This window comes from Bacillus rossius, chromosome 1 (assembly GCF_032445375.1).
Source record: "Bacillus rossius redtenbacheri isolate Brsri chromosome 1, Brsri_v3, whole genome shotgun sequence".
Classification (NCBI taxonomy): Eukaryota; Metazoa; Arthropoda; class Insecta; order Phasmatodea; family Bacillidae; genus Bacillus; species Bacillus rossius.
In genome coordinates, this window is record NC_086330.1 from 230488965 (window position 1) to 230507204 (window position 18240).

General features: G+C 40.3%; 1 protein-coding gene across 4 annotated transcripts in view; it reads left to right on the plus strand.

Annotated features, from left to right (window-relative positions):
* LOC134527351 (myosin heavy chain, non-muscle-like) overlaps window positions 1-18240 on the plus strand; it is an 84952-nt gene that overhangs the window by 10079 nt on the left and 56633 nt on the right. For 2 of the 4 annotated variants that reach the window (XM_063359958.1, XM_063359959.1), the window contains exons 2-3: window positions 3094-3235; window positions 11659-11910. In XM_063359958.1, coding sequence (XP_063216028.1) covers window positions 3094-3235; window positions 11659-11910 — 394 coding nt within the window. The remainder of the gene's footprint in view (window positions 1-3093; window positions 3236-11658; window positions 11911-18240) is intronic. The other 2 variants (XM_063359961.1, XM_063359960.1) reach the window with 1 other exon arrangement.

Genomic DNA, 18240 nt, shown 5'->3' on the forward strand with positions numbered 1-18240 from the left:
TTGGCTCATTTCAAAAATCAAACAGATTAAGGCTACTGAAAATTTTATTATTAATAACATCTTTCGTAAGATTCATAAACAAAAATATTAAACCTTTATGCATAGCAATTACCTGAACCAAATAACATATAAAATCAGAAAATACAAATACTATAAAAATACTATATAATAAAAACAATTAATTATAAAAGTTCCAAAAAGAGTCCTACTGGGAGCCAGATTTATACACGTGCACGACCATCAATATTTGCACGTCTTGCTTCCAAGAATCAAACAGCTGATAACCGTGACCTTCAGAAAATGCGTTGATATAGTTCAGTCAAATGTGTCATGGAAAATATCACTCAGTCAGATCGAGGCGGCTGCACTAAAAATGTTTTAGTTCCGAGAGCAAATCTCGCAGGTAAACATAATTTAAATTATAAATCTCTTCAGGGCATAACGGCAATTTCTACAGTCCACATTTATCAAAGTCAAGCAAAGTAGCAATTCACCCATTTTAACAAACGGGATGGTCTAATCAATAAGCTTGCACAGTTATACGCAGTTTATATGAAAGTTCGCCTTGCAAAGCTATGCTTCTTTTTAATAATATATCTTCATCCACAACCCGCTACAGCCAAAGCTATGTGTCGCCTCTTTACCTTAGCGTAAATTTCGAATATCTTGCCGCTGAAGACGCCTCCGGGTAAGGCAAGGCCCCATCTCAGCAGGCCCCGGCAAGGGCTGGCCGGTGCAGAGTCGAAAAGCCGTTCAGCTTGCCTCGCGACACACGTCCGGTCGCAGCGACTCCAAAAACCAACAGACCTCGGCGCACAGTTCAGTCCGGGCCCGCCGGCACTCGGGCGCTCATGACGTCATCAGTGAATCGAAACCCGCGCTCCCAGTAGCCGGCCATGAAAACACAATTGATATATATATATATATATTGAATAACAAAAAAAACTAGAACGAAACCAAATCAGAATAAAACTATAAAAGGAAATAATCACAATAATTAAATAATTAACCAAAATAACATTAAATAAGATTTTATAAAAAAAAGAAATCATTTAAAATAGAAATAATTCGTAAAATCAATAACAACTAAAATAAATAAATAGTATAAATGTGGCCTGGGGGCCACAACCACCCCTAACAAAAAAAAAAAAAACTTGGCTAAAACAACAATTTGCTAAAGATCGTCACCATAACCACAGGTGACATAAAAGTTACGTTAAAAGAAATTTAGCAACTAAAATTATCTTTTGCTTAGCTCACAAGAGACCTAGAAAAAGGTAATACAAATAGAAAAAGGTTAAGATTAAGAAAGATAAAAGAGTTGAAAATCCTAAAATCACAAAAGACAAAAAGTTATGACTAGATAGCACTACAAATATCTACTTCACAGCAGGTAAATCTTAAAAGCTAAGACAAAAAAATAAAGTTTTAGTATTTCAATCCAAAAACAAAATGTTCAAAAAGGTTCTAGTCCAATCAGTTCTGGATCAATAAAATTACTTAGACACTTCGATCCATTCAAAGTCGATAAACTTGCCTGTAACCACTTTGTTGCAAAATGTCGAAAAAACTTGCCCATTTAAGCCACTTATTAAAAAAAATTCCAAACGTCTGACAAAAATTCTTTAGCTATTAAAACTAAACACAGCCAAGTAAACAAAAAAAATTCAAATAAAAAAAAATAAAATAAAATTAACACATTCTCACTAACCACCTTTCTTTTTAAAACAAGAGGCCTCTAAGTGCCCTTTCTTCCCACAAAAATTGCAGTTAAAAACAGCGCTCTTCCCACTACTACAATTCCTAGCCAAATGTCCTTCTCTTCCACATTTAAAACAATTACTATCAACTTTTCTCTCCACACTGTTTTTATACAAATCTGGATTGCAACGTTCAACACCCTTAATTTTCTCATATTCTTGCTTAGCATAAACAATATTATCTACCTTAATAGCCCATTGGTTCAAATCGCCCAAATTATTTGGCCTGCCTACGAAAGCGCATTCATGTCTTACCGCATGCGTAATATTCTCCAAAATCAAAGAAAGAAAATTATCATCATCTAACTGGACATCAAAAACTCTCACGTGACTCACTATATCCTGCACAAACTCCACAGTACTTTCATTCTCGCGCTGGAAACGGAAAACTAACTCACGTATCAAACTTTCTTTGACCCTTTTGGGACAGAGGTGCTCCCACAAATTATTTTTTACAGTGTCCCAACTAGCCAATTCTTTAATGCCAGAGGCAAAAAGTCTCTAGCAATCCCGCTACATCTACTTGAAATTCACATCAAAAATTGCTGTTCACTTTCAAAAATTTGGTGATTTTTCAGGGATTCAGCAACCAAACAAAATTTAACTAGTTGTTTAGAATCACTCGATTGCAAAAGAGGTATCTTGTCAAGGTCTTTTAGAAGTAATTTGCTCTGCATCATAATCGGTAAACACGTAACTCTATCGTTGACTGACTCTACTGAATTCTGAACAAACTGCTGATTTTTACCTCCTTTAATGTGAGCACTCAGTTTCCTACGTAATAAATCTACGTCATCCTCAGCACTAGTTTCTATCCCCGCAGCTTGTAAATTAATTAACAATTGCTCCTTAAATAATATAAATGTGGCCTGGGAGCCACATCACCAAGGATTGCCTATTAAGTTTTGTCAACATTACTTGAGACATAAAAATTTTTATAATTACAATTTCATATTATGAAACACATTTATACGTAAAAGAGTTGATCTTGGCTAGGAAAATGATACTTTTCAGTGATATATTTAAAAATTCATTAGGGTGGCAACATTTTTTGAAGTTACAACTGTGTATTTGTATATTGTTTTATTCTTGTTATTTCTACTCAGTGCTGATTGATTGGCTTTTTGTGGCATTTTTTTTGTCCTAAAAGTTGGATTTTATTTATATGATTATGATTGTGGTATGGAAAGAAATAATGTGAGGGTTTAGCTGTCAAAGAATATTTGACATGAAGGTAGAGAGGATCTTACCCAAATTAGGTTAGGCATATATTTGCTACGTGAGAATTTTTTGTCTTTTGTTGAAACTTTCATTTTGGTTTCTCTTATTTCAGGGTGAAGTTTTTGAAAAAGAGAAATATTATGGATAGTTTGCCACAGACAAACCAAGATGAAAAAGTCTGTGTTTCAAAAACTGACTGGTTCAGTTTTGAGCAAAAATTTATGGCTGCTGTTCAGGAACTGAAACTAAAGAGGGTATGAATTTGAGATTTTAATTTCAAAATAATAAGAGTTATAAGGGTAACACAATGTCAATTTTTCCTATTCAAATATCAATATGGTTTCTTTTGTACTTACCTAATGCTGGAATCACAATAGCATCACATAGACAATGCAAAGGTCACAAAAGTTTTTAACCTATTGTTGCATACTTCTTGTCTTGGTGTGTGTGTGGTGATAGTAATGATGATGGGGTGCCGGGTACCAGGTGCCAACTAGTGGGGTAGATGGGGTGCTAGAACTTTTGAAACTCTCATCACAGACGAGTTTACTGATTAGGTTGTGCTTTATTACATAGCATTCAGATCTACACTTTACCGATGTAGCCTGTCACAATGCGGAGCCACAACTTCTTTCTATGCGCAAAAGGCTATGATGCATCCTAACTGAGCAAGTTCTCTCTTAGGATACACACTGTGTACACATCAACACTGGGTTATGTAATACAAGTCATAAAAGCTGGTGATTTGAATGTGTGGGCACGAGATGATGCTGGTGCATAAAAGTCTTTAGCTCGCCTTATGAAATAGTTCTCACTTTAAGAGGTGAATTAACAGAAATTACTCTTAATGCCAATATGGCGAACACTTAAATGAATTGCCACATGGGCACACAAAGTGACTGCTACTGAAAGTCTTTAGAACACTTTAATTATTGAAAACAGTAGCTTAGCATGGTTGCCTGGTTGATAATATCCCTGTAAGGCAAATCAAGCAGATGAAGTGCACGTGGATGCAGTCTGATTATGATGAAGACCGGGTCGCCGCAGAGGCCGGACGAAGCAAATTACAAACTGATTATTAAAATTAGAGCCAGTAGCGTAGGAATGTATTAACTAAACAACTATGTATGAAAATGATCGAGGGAGGCTGGCTGTACACTGGAAATGAAAAGGTTTGGAAGATTCACTCTATTGCAGTAATGTACAGTTATGGCACAAAGAGATGATGAGGTCCACGGAGTGCGACACTTCTGGCCAAGGCTGGTTGAGATTGTGCTGCCACTCCCTTGCGGACGTTCATCACTAGGGTTGGCATTCCGCATGAAGCACATATTAACTCAATATTTGTTTGAGGCCACATTTTAAAATTGGAATTGGAAGTTTGCCTACATTTATTACATTAATATATGGCCTTTTGTAATAAATGTTATATCTGTTATTCTCTGACAAATACCCAAAAAACACAAAAACCTTGTATCGACTATGGCACAGGCGACAGTTGATGTGCTGGTCACGCGGTGCACTCGGCTCGCAGCGCTATTCTTCCCCAGCTACACAGCTGTGCTTGGCTTGTTGTATTGAACCCCACAACACCAGGGCACCAGTTTCAGTTTATTCAAAAACCACCAATCTCTGATACTCGTTTCAGAAACAGTTAAAGGTGGACATACACGTCACCAAATTTTGTAGTTTTGATGTCAGATGTGTGGAATATGAATGGTTGGAAAACTATTTTATTTGCATTTTGTCCATTTGTAATAGGTGTAAAATTTTTTAATTGCCAAACATGGGCCTTTCTAAATTTTTTAGATCCAGTCGCACTGTGCATCAACACAGTATTCTCACTAAGAAATCTGTCTATGATAAACGGTCCCACATAAGGTGGGATTAATTTAACATTAATCTTTTCAGCTAAATTAGGTAGCACAAAATTCTTTACAAGGACCAAGTGTAACAGAAAAGCCATGGGGCTTCCAGGAAGCGTTATATGAATTAGCCACTGCTTGACGAGCCTTCGTGAGATTGCAAGCCACACTAACCAGCACAGCCTCCAGTGACTCGTCATCCGAGGCAGCCTCCAGGGGCGGCAGTCCCCACAGGTTAAGGAGGGGGTGGGTAAGCTCCCTACCTAGAAACGGAATTGAAGGAGGGAATCGAGTAGCGGAATGCACAGCTGAATTAAGGCCTATGTTGATAAAATCAAGATCGCTGTCCCATAGCGACTGATCATCCCTGTAGAAAGCAGTAAGAATGCTCTTAAGCACTTTATTGACTCGCTCGGATTGGTTTCCCTGGGGACTGTAAGGACTACTGTAAATAGGCTTAATGGCCCATTGAAAACACATGTCTTTGAACAGTACAGAGCGGAAGTAACGTGCGTTATCACACGTGATCATGGCAGGAGCACCAAAAAATTTCCATACCTGATCTCGTAAGGCTTTAACAATACTGTTTGCTTTCATGTTCTTTAAGGGGATTAGCAACACAAATTTCGAAAAAATGTCCAGAATAACCAAAATACAATTGTTACCTTTTATAGAACGTGTTAGGGGACCAAAAATGTCAATGTGAAGCACATGCCAGGGGGCAACAGGAGCATCAGCACAATACAAGCCGACTTTGGCACACTGCGGCGGTTTTGAGACTTGGCAATCTCGACAGGTTTGCACGTGTTTTTGTACATCAGCTCGCAATTCAGGCCAAGCTAAATGTGCACTAATTCGACGGAACGTTTTGTCGATGCCCAAATGTGCACCCAATAAGGAATCGTGAAAATACTTTAGAACCATAGGGCGTAGGGATGCAGGAACAACAGCCTTCCTTTGTCTACCAGTTGTCCTGGTATGGTAAACAACACCCTGTTCCTCAACATATGGCACTGCTTTACCGGCACTCAAATCCTTCTTGATTTGAACACACAAAGGATCCTCCTGTTGACACTGATGAATGCTAAGGAATGATTCCGAAAATATTTTGCAAACAGCTGCACAAATCGGCTGTGTTTCATCCGCGGACGAAACACGAGTCGCAAATTCATCGGGCGAAAACATTCGCGAAAGCGCATCTGCCACAACGTTGTCACTACCCTTAATATGATGCAGTTTGAATTTGAAGCGGGACAGTCTTAACACCCAGCGCCCTAGTTTACCGAGCTGATTCGGATGGTTAAACAGCCAACTGAGCACTTGATTGTCCGTAAAAAGATCGAACTCGTGACAATCGAGATAGGACGCAAATTTCTCGACGCCAAACAAACATGCTAAGGCTTCCTTTTCATAGGTACCCAGACGTCGTTCCCCGTCAGTAAGTGTTCTACTGGCATAGGCAATAGGGCGCAACCTATCGTTTTCAATATGCCCCAATACAGCACCTACCGCGATGCTTGATGCATCTACCTGGAGGGCGAACCTGCGTTGAAAATCAGGTAGAACCAAGACAGGGGGAGAAGAGATTAAGGCCTTAAGACTGTCGCCCCACTCAAAAACAACATTCTTTTTACGTAAAGTATTAAGCGGACCACATACTGCGGCATAATCGGGGATGAAACGAGAATAATATCCCGTCATGCCGAGAAATCTCTGAACTCCTCTGACATTCCTAGGAGGAGGAAAGTTTACGATGGGGGAAACTTTATCGGGATCCATTATGAGTTTGCCTTGCGAAATAATGTAACCTAAAAATTTTACGTAATCTTTTCCCAGATGAATTTTGTCGGGATTAACTGTCAAATTAGCGGCTCTGAGACGATCAAACACCTGACACAAATGTTGCTTGTGTTGTTCCAGGTTATCACTGTAGATGATAATATCGTCAATGTAATTGAAGACTGACTTAAATTTTAAGTCGCTTAGAATGTGATCTAGCACTCGGCTCATAGCCTGGCTACCAAAAGACACACCCATAGGCACCCGATTAAATTGAAATTGCCCCCACGGGGTAGAAAATGCAGTATATTTACGACAATCATGATGCAACAAACATTGGTGGAAACTAGCATTTAAATCAATGACGGAAAATATTGCTGCTTTTCCTAAATGTTGAAGGGCACTCTCTACGGTCGGCAACTCGTAGCTGTCCTCCTTAATTATGTCATTCAGTTCCTTGTAATTATGTACCAGCCGGAATTCCCCCGCTTCCTTTTTAGGGACTAAAAAGGAAGGCGAACAGAAATCGGAAACAGACGGAGCAATAACTCCTGCTTCTAGGAGTCGATCGATAATGTTTTTCAGCTTTTGCAATTTGGGAGGAGAAATTTTATGTCCTTTAGCCCTAACAGGAGTCGTGTCCTTTAAATAAAATTTATAGGGCATGACGTCACACCTGCCTATCCGGTTGTTAATTACGTCAGAATACCTGTTCATGACGTCAGCAATGACCGCGTCCCTACTAATGACGTCAGACTTGTCGGCGGACGACATGACGATAGGAGCGGAGTCATGATGAATAAGTTTAATTTTACGTGTAGGATGAAAACCAAAAACCAGTTCCTGGTTAGCGACGTCTAACAAACATCGCGTCTTTCCGAGAAAATCTAAACCTAGAATAAGCGGGTGACATAACCCAGGGACAACTTTAAAGTGCCAGTTCCAAGAGAAACCCGCGATCTTAATGTGCATTTCAACTTCTATGTCTGACGTAACAATTACGCCGTTGGCTACACAAATTTTCACGTCAGAGCCGGTACAAACACGGCTTATTAAATACGGATGTTTGATGCAACATGCATCGAACAATTCGGAACTAATCAAGGAACGGGTAGCACCGGAATCAATTAAGGCCGGAATATTATTTCCAAACAGACGAACGTGTACAAAATTATTGTACGAGTAATGAGCGGCTTTCCTCAAGCGACGACCGTGGCGACCACTCGCACGCCCGGTCAAGGCCCGTTTCCCGGACATTGATTTCTGTAATGCCCAGTGCGCTTACAACGAAAGCATTTTCGCTGCTCACGGCTAACAGCGGGCTGCGTGCACTCAGACACCGCGTGGCCGTAAGTACAGCAGTTGGCACACCTGGGACGGTTGGAGGACGGGCCGGGCGCATTAGCCGACTCATGACGTCTGCCGGCGGCAACACTCGCCCCGACAGAGGGATCACTTATACTAGCCGCACACTCAACGGGCCGCGATGTGCGCACTGCGCGAGCGGGTACGGTGTTGACGTGAGACGTTAACTGAACATTAGGAGAATTGAATTTAGGAGAATTGAATTTAGAATTAGAATTAGAAACAGGAACAAAACTACCTGGAGAGGCCTTGAAGTGAAAATCCTCGTGGTATTTTTTGACAGCTAACAATCTATTTTCCACTTCTGCGCTCCACTTACGGAGAGTACTCAGATTGGAGGGAGGGCTAAGCATGGCGCTATGCTGTAAGACCAGCGGAGACTCGTTGCTAACAATAGTTTGCGTTAATTCCGCCTCAGGGAGGTTCAACTCCAGTACCTCAGCATAGGCCGCAACAGAATTAATGAATTGCAATAAGGGCTCCTCAGGCCTTTGAAACCTGATTACAAGTTCACGTTTACACGTTTCTAGCACACGAGGCGGACAGGCAAACTGTAGCACAGACGTCTTGAACTGTGCGAAGGTCTGATTCTGATTCATGACGTCAGTGAGCAGTGGCAAAAATGCCGGCCCACACAGGCTCAGGAGAGCTTTCAAAAACTCCGCCTCACTGACTAACTTTAAACCAGCTAAACGTGCTGCGGCACTCAGAAAATCAAGAACCGCACAACTATCAAGACGTGGGAGAAGTTTCAAATTAGAAAAAAAAAATGTTTTCATTAAATCTGGAATTATCCTGAACTGGATTAGCGGGGGTGGGGACTTGCCGAGACGGTACCTAGTTTGACGACTCCCAGGCGCCGCGCACGTGCCTGACGAGCAATCCACGAATGGTCGCCACATTTGCGTCCTCCTCGAAAGGAACGGCTTCCTCCGTCAAAACCTGGATGAGGTCGTCTCTCCGCAAACGGTAAATCCACCCGGTTGCCGGAGTCCCCATGGTTCATGAAAAAAAGAACAGAAACACGTAAGTACACACAGTCTTGCAGCAGAGTTGCGCAGTTGTAATAGGTGGGGGCCTATTAGGGATTGAAGGAAGACCAGAGCCTGGCTAGGACTGCGGATTACGTGATTGGAGCAGTTGGGTAATCAAGGTAAAAGGTTTCAGGTACACAGACATTTTATTCAAATTCAATATTAATTCAAAATTAATATAACGTCAACATTTCTGACAATGTTGAATACAAAAAGCATGAACAACTTCAATATTAATTCATAATTACTATTACGTTAATATTCAGATACAGTTACGTTTAACCAATGCAAAGTTAAATACAAAAAGCAAGAAAAAATTCAATATTAATACACAATAAATATTACGTTAACTTTCCTGACAAAACGAGTTAGTTGACAATTATAATTTGCATGGGTAAGCTGGCTACACAGTGAACGATTCAATCAACGATCGTCAAAAAGGGACATAATTTCCACGTATGAAGTTATATTACAAAAAAATTACAATTACCAAACTACTGCAAAGTGCAGGTACACGGAAGAAAGAAGTTTCATTATTCTTTAAAAAGCATTAACAAACAAATACGTGCGACGACGTCTCAGGGGGAGACAGTTACAAACAGAAATACGCAAGTTAAGTTAAATTTAAATTTAAGGCAGAAATCCAAACAATTTTTGATGGTGGCGGCCGAAAAGGAATTTAGACAGAACAAATTTAAACATAACTGATTCTACATTAGGGTGAGGGCCACCGCCTCACTGACGACTCGATTCAACTTACATTTCTCCCCTGAGGTCGCACACGCACGAAGACTAAGTCGAAGCTCTCGGACTACATGCTAGTGAAATTAACAACTGGTCAGCTACTGCTGACAACCAAGCCTCACAAAGGCTACTAATAGAAGAAGACCCTCATCATGTCTGCAGCAGATTTTATAAACTCGCGCGCATGCGCATATTGAAAGGGTGGGGGAAACGAGTACAAATTGAACAAACACTAGGAGGGGGGGAAAAGGAGGGAGAAGGATGAGGGGAGCAAAGTGCCGGAGGCCCGCGATGACGCGCACATTTCAAATCGCTACACATTTCATCATGCTTGTTGTGCTGTTGTGGTTCCGACATAGGTTACTTATGCATGGTCAGATTTATGATGTTGGGTGGACACATTTCTAGGACCAGAATGTCAAACCCTAAATTTCATCTTGTACTATGACAATGGTCAGACATGTAATAAGATATATTATTCCTGTAAAACCTACAATGAAATTAACAAAGGAAAATAATGCACACTAACAGATATTACTGTAGTTTCTTTTAACATATATTGTGAGATGTGTTGGGTGGTTATGGAGATATATGAACCATCCTGTAGTCAAGTGTATGATCAGTTATATTTGATGTTCTACTCATTCCATTCTCAGATAATAGTAAGTGGTTCTATTTAATATTTCAGTGTTTTGTCTTGACTTCTTTTTTTAATAAGTCTACAGCTATTATATTTCCTTTCCTATCTCCAAGGTTGGAAATTCTGACGATGCACATTAAGTCCATCTGCCATCACAGTGAACACTACTAAGCTACCTTCATTCCCAAACAGAAGACAGAGATGGCCAAAAAACCGTTTAATGCACATCTCATTCAATCAGTCACAAAGCTTTACAGTTAATAGACATGTTTCAAACCATTTCTTAATCAGCGGCTTATGCGATGCCATGATTTTATAATTGTTAAGTGTGTCACACATTTCACTGTGCGTGCCTATGTTAGTTTCTTTTTTTCAGCTGGAAAGTTGTAAGGTATACAGTTGTGTTGTATAAAGACCTGTTTTGACCATGTTTATGGTCTTGGAATATGTTTACAAAACACCAAATGTATTAAAATAAATGTATCATGTCTGGTCTGAAGACTTCTCTTTTTGCAAAAACAGCACCCTAAAAAGGTCAGTTTGTAGTTCCCTTTTCAAACACCCTACAGCATATGTTTGCACCAGGTAGGCAGACCCTTAAGAACATTAAGTATGGAGTGAGGTGAGGCAGTGTCAGACACTGTACTCCTGTTCCAGAGGATGGGGGTCACCTGGTATGGCCAACTAGGTTTAAGTTTTACATGGTTTCGTGAAACCACTCCAGGCAAATAATTCCATATACTAGACCTTGGCTGATTTCTTTTCCAGTTTTCCTGTTTGGTTTGGGTGTGTGTTATCTTTTCTTATGACCTTGCGGTAAACGAGACGTTGAGATCAAATAAAATTGGGAAGAAAAATTCAGTATGTTCATCCAATCATGGGTCATTATCAGGCCTCTACAAAATCTAGGAGCCAGTGAAAAAAAAATTACACACACACACTAGTTTAAATAACATCCTGGTTTCTTCGACCCAGTCATTTATGTATAACAAGATTTTGTAACAACTAAATACTGTACAGTTGTATCTTGTTTTCTTGGGACAAGTTAGTCGCCAGCAAGAAAAGTTAGGCTTGTCATGGCGACTGGGTGCCCAGAATTTGTTATCATGATCATTATGCTTTTCCTTATAAAACAATTAGTACTAATTCTATTTGCAGATTGAAATACCAGGGCATTGTTGTGTTCATAGAGGGGGGCTGTACCTGGCAAATTACAGAGTTAGTAATGTGTGATAAATGTTTGCGTGCAGGTACAACTTACAGAGGCGAGACAAGATGTGCAGGAGATGATGATGCAGAATCACGAGAAAGATTCTTTGCTGGACCAGGAGAGGCATGCGGTGTGTGAACTACGCATCAGCCTCTCAATGATGACTGAGACGGTTCAGAAGTGGGAGGAGGAACGCAAAGCTCTCGCCGATGCTGCGACCCGGAGCAAGGCATCTCTCGACATTGCTGTGGCCGAGAGGGACCTCCTGCAGGGGAAAGTCCGTGACTTGCAGGTTCGTCTTTGATCCATTTAACTAACCTTGTATCAGTTGGTTAATGGCTGTTACTGAGATTTTATGATGATTGCATTAGCTGTGCATTAATTCAAAACAGGGGTATTCACATTTTATATAGTGAGATTTCATAAATAAATATTAGAAAATAAAATACTTGCAGCTCTTATGAGTATACCTATGATAGAAATGTTTAACAGGACAAACAATATTTATGTATCTTTGTCTAAATATTGCAAGCAATTTGATATTGTGATTCACCGATCAGTGGTTAGTGGATATAGTGATCTTGAACTAAACTAATATGTTTGTTTGCGCATAGGTAGTATCCAGTCTGTCTGGGCTTAGTGAATACTAATACAAATTTTTTTAAGTCCAAAAAATTATTAAATCGTCTCTACACAACTCCAGCCTGCTGTTACTGCTTCCTTGCTCTCCAGCCTCCTGTCTTACAACTCCTGAAACCGATCACAATGCACACGACTGAACGACCTACAAGCCGCCATTTTCACTCGGCTTCAAATGCAGGCCTACCAACCTCTCTATACCACACGTTGTATTGACACTTCCCCCTCTTAAGATTGCCACACGTAGTCGTGCAGGCTTCCTCGTCCTGCTCAAACACCGGGTCAGCTGTGTGTGTACCAGCTCCGTACGCAGTTCCTCCCGTGGCTCTCGCCCAAGGTCGTGATGGGGCTTGAACCCTCCGAAAGGATGGTTGCTGTGATCTGGTGTTGGTGGTCTCATTGGTGACAGCCTTGCTAGCTTCCTTCTGCTCCTCTGGGTTCTCTGCCAGTTGCCTCTGTATGGTCCCTGAAACCTTCACCGGCTTCATCAGAACTCCCGTCGGTCGGCATGAGCTGGCGTGGGGAGGCACCTTGGCTGGTCCAAGCACAGGCATCGGTACTTGGACAGGATGGTCACAGACCGGGAAAACCGGGAAAAGTCAGGGAATTTGAAACTTATCAGAGGAAACCGGGAAAAGTCAGTGATTTTTTTTGATGGGTCAGGTAATTTTTTGAGATTAAGCTTGTTTCAGCATTGTAATGGTTTCGTCATTGACCATTTGTTATAAAAACATAAGTTAGCTGTATTATTTTCTAAATTGTGTCTGCATATTTCCATATTCATCCAATATTCCGTGCAGAATTTTTCTTAAAATGTGTGTTTAAAAGCATGGTGTGTGGCTTATTCAAAAATTGACAATGCTGCAAGCAATGCTGCATAGCAAAAGTTCCTTTAAGCTCCAATGTAGGTTAATCTGCTGTTAGTTTAATGTCAACGGACATCTTGCATATGGTTTGAAACAGGTGGTGGCCACGTCTGCATGATTACATAGCAACCAGGTGAAACAATTTTGTTTCCACCTCATGGGCTGCACCATGTTTATTATACGCCCAAAACATTGGATTGCATGTGTTATATTGTGAAAATGGTTTTAAATGACTTTATTTGATAGACATGATCATGTCTGATGTTGGAAATTACATTTCGGGACTTATATTAGCTATGTTTTACAGTATTAATTTGGAATGAAATTACCTCGTTCTTATAAAGCTTGTCAAAAAACAGATCATTGTATTCGAGCTATAAATGAAGTTTGTGTTGATAGGATTTTTACCCATTCATTTCGATCATGTTTCATAATATTAATGACTTGTTCCTGCTTGCCAGTAATTATATTAATGTGTAATAAGTTTTAAAAACCATCTACATGAGTCTGTCAATATTAAAACGTCTTGAATAGGAAATACAGTTTGTCACAAAAACAGTTAAGTACTTTGTAATTTTATGACGAAAAAGAAAGTTCGTAGATAAGTGTTTTTGATACTTGTTAACACATTGGAGACTGGTTGGACATGACCTACTTGGACTAGGTCGACTGCACATTTTTCACGAATTTCAAAAAAATATTTGGTATCTCTATTTTTCTAGTAAATTGATATTATAATATACGAAATTAAAATTCATAGTTTTTTCTACTTAGATACATTAAACCATTTTTTGTTACTCAAAATTAAAAAAAAATGTTACAATTTGAAAGAAACCATGTTTTTGGAAGCAAAAACTGTTTTTACGACAATATCTTCCATCATGATCATGTATACCAGACTATTGTCGGAACACCATAGCATTTGTAGACATGTGTAACATACCATACAAACTGTCTAATATTACACATATAACATATGTTACCAAACATATATACTATATCCGGTAATAATGCCCCTCTCCCCTCTTTTTATCAATAAAAATATCTCCACAAATTTCACATTACACAGTTTGAGAGAGTGAGAAACACCTTTATAATGAGAAGTCCTGATGAATATCAGAATGATTGTAGTATTGTAAACTATAAAGGAAAACATAAATATATGGAAAAAAATTATGTACACTACTGTACATAAAATGTATAGTCACACTGTACAAAAAGTTGGTATGTGCACTTGTGTCTTTAGTTCATTTTGTGAGATGTTCTCACTGTAACACAAAGTAGTCTAAAGTGATTGAAGTAGGTATCCTAAATGATAAAACATGCCAAAAATATAAATAAACTTATTTCTGTACACTTAAAATGTTAGTCACATTTTACAATAGTTGACCTTTTCACTGCAAGAATCTTTAGATAATTTCGTAAGAGGTCCCTATTGATAACCAAACAGCAAAACTATTGTAAATACTAAAATATATCAAACATATTACAAACATTATTTCTGTACCAGACTGTACGAGAAACATATACACACATTTTACAATAAGTTGGCCTTTAGACTACATGTGTCTGTAGATCATGTCACACTAAAATTATGAGACACATTTACAAAAATAAAACCAAAAACCTATAAAAAAATCTAGTTCTATACACAAAATCCGTAGAAATTTTTCTACTAAAATGGTCTTGTATGACTATCAAATAAACCTATTTCTGTACATAAATGTTTAGACATGTACTATACAAATTATCCCTTTACACTATACACCTAAAGTTTGGCAGTCATAGTCATATTGTTTGATATGCACTAATAATATTACAAAATGAAATGTCATTTTGAATATTGTAAAACGTTCCAAATCGAAATAGTCCAATTTTCGTTCAAAAGAAAGTGCAGTCTCATTTTACACAAGATTGGCTTTTACGTTGTGTGTAATGAAACATTTTGGCAGTAGCAGACACTTTTATAAAAATATTTATGTAAAACACAGACGACATAATATGATAAAATATTATCAAAAACCATTGTGATGTTTCACTGAAACTAAGCTACACATAATTAGCAATTGTATGTTATACTTTTAAACAGTCTGGCACACACAATGCATCACTGCAGTCAGGACACCACCAAGAAGTTTCCTTTCTAGCTAGTTTCCCTGTCTGGTGCTTGCTTCTATCTGTGCAGACTTTGCAAACACGTGTAGGATTTGCCTTTTTTTCTGTAGCAGGAATCTTTCCTGGAAAGTGCCTTCCGTTCAGTCTGTTTGTGCTGGGACCTGGCTGACAGCTGATTTGTTGTTCCTTGTTTCCTTCTTTCACAAAGGCGTTTCCCAGCTGTATCAGAAACTGCACCAGGCTGCATTTTTTCCACTGTTCAGGATTCCTCGTCTCCCGATACAATACAAAAGCATTTGTTGCACTCATGACAAACAGGTGGAAAAATAATTTTTTCCACCATTTCAACTGCTTCCGTTTGAATGGATAATATGCAATCATTTGGTCGGATCTATCGACTCCAGTTTTGTGGACGTTGTAATCAAAGACAACATCTGGTTTTGTTTTTGTAACTGGCCCGTTCTGAGCACGAACAACAACATCACTTGTAGAGGCTGTATGGCAAGTTGACAGCATCAACACATCTCTCATGTCTCTCCATTTCAGGCAGAGCAAATGATTTCTCCGACTTGCAATTACTTCTCCTTTTTTTATTATTTTTTTTACAACAGCACTTTGCGGAAGTCTCTTTCTGTTTGCCATGCATGTCTCTACTGCCTTCGTTTTGTGTTCCCATAAATAATCAAACACTGTTGGTGATGAATAATAGCGGTCCATGTACACAGAGAAGTCCTTATCAACATAGTTTTCCAAAAGTCTCTTTAGTAACGCCATAACACCCGGCTCTTCTGCTCCCTTCCCTGAGTATACCTCTATTTTCAACACGTATCCGTAATAAGCATCACATACCACAAAGAGTTTTATGCCATATTTGTCAGGTTTATTTTGAACCAGCAAAGGGAATACTAAGTCAGAACAAGAATGAAACACGGTCTTACGCCCTTCCTTATTCACATCTATTATAGTGACGTGCCTCAAAGGACTCAGCTAGTTCATAGTTGCTTGTAAAGAAACAAAAAGGGTTCCATGCAAATAGCGTTATATTTTTTAATAACAGGTCACAACACATGCACTAAAGCACATCTGCACAGCAGACAAAAGCAAATTGCACGTACAATTCAAATCTCAGTCCTGAATATTACGAACGTGACTAATAACAATATTAAGAGCTGCAGACGTTACAATCCCAAATGATTAATACACAAAAATTAAGAGTTTTAGAAATTACAGAAATGATTACTAAACCATGAGACCTTATTAAAAAAAGGAAATATAAATCATAAATATAGAATGAAAATAATGCAAATATTACTGATTCATGCTAGGCCCAAGTTAATTTACAGGTCCCTTTTAGACCGCGCATGTCGAGTCTCACCAAACAATTTAAAGTGTCAGGCCTCTAAGACCTTGCAGCAACTAAGTCAAAATGAAAGCTAGCCTTTCCGGCAACGGACAACTGAGCAGGTGGAGGTTTTGCATGACTAACCGAAGACTGAAGAAACATGGCCCAGACAGACATTAATCCGAAATGGAATTTAGAAGGACGGTGCCAAACGAAAATTTGGAATAAGGCCGCATGGCAACTTACATGGCACGCCGTCCTCGTGTCCACAGTCCAAAAGGGATACCCTGCTGCTACCTCCACATGTTGGTCCGTTCCCCGCTCGCTCAAGAAGACCCCCATACCTCTCAAGCATCACGTTCACAGCTCGGTGAACTAACAGCGCAGGCGCGGAGGGGAAGCGTTGCCACGCAACCAAGACACTACACAAGGGGAAAGAAAGAAAGAAAGAAAGTGGATCCTTTACCCCTCATAGCAGTCGCCCTCCGGTGTTTTTCATGTCTTTTTATTTAGTGTTTCTTGTTAATATGATTTTCAACTCATTATTAACGGGAATTTTTTCTTTGTTGACTCGGCGCCTGAGTGCCGTGCCACTCAAGCCCCGGGGCCCCCACGGGCGTGGGTGCGGATCACGCTGCACACGCAGTCAGTAATCGGCTCACCAAATAGTTGACTGAACCCCTAAGCCTTAAAGCTCAGTGCTATTGGCACGTCATACCAACCTCCCGCCTCATTCTGGGACCCCTCAAAACACCCAGAATACCCGCGGTCCGGTCGAGGCCTACCCTACCTCTGGTAACTCACCAGGTTACCACCGGAGCAATTTTGCATCTCCCTGCCACGACCTTTCTCAGAGCTAGGGAGCCCTACTCAGGTCTGCCCTAAGCGGTAAGGGCACCACTGCCAAGTACGAAGCCGACTCCAATCGTGGTCCAGGGCCGAAAAGGAAACCTCAACGGGGTCCTTTACCAATAAAAGGGGACCACCCCGTACTAGCACCAATTTCGGTGATGCTGTCTTACGTGATGATCAGCTACAGGAGGACCTCGGGGAGCGCATACCTCGGTCTCTCCACCGATCTCCCTATGACCTCTGGAGATTTACAGCATTTCAGTCCGGGTGCAACTGGTCACCAACGACTAACCAGTGTGAACTAGAAACATGGGATGGCCTCATGTGGGATCTAGAGAGTGGGGGGACCCCACATGGGTTTTTCCACCGATCCGCTTGCTAGGCGAATTTACAGCCGCATAGCCCGGTTATGCTCCTAGTCCACAGTGGCAGACAGAAGCCATTCCATTAGGCAATGTCTCTCGACGGAGACTGGCCTTTTTGGGCCTCACCACCAGGGCTCCGCGGTCGAACCCTCCAGAAAAGGCTTCTTTTGCATCTGTTGCTGCCCACAGATTCAGCTTTTCCACCATTTCTGGTACCCAGCCAGGTAATTGAGGATACCTGAGGCAGGGGTCATCCCGACAGGGTCCTCTTTTGCTGGTTTTACAACCACCCATCGGTGCCACGAGGAGGCAGAGGATTGCCATAAGTGCGGAGAGGCTATATATTCGCATCCATGCACCCATTCCGTGGGCCTGTTGGGTCATGTCTCGGATACTAGAACTGGCAACAGTTCCGACACCTCAAAAGAGCAATCACCTTCTCC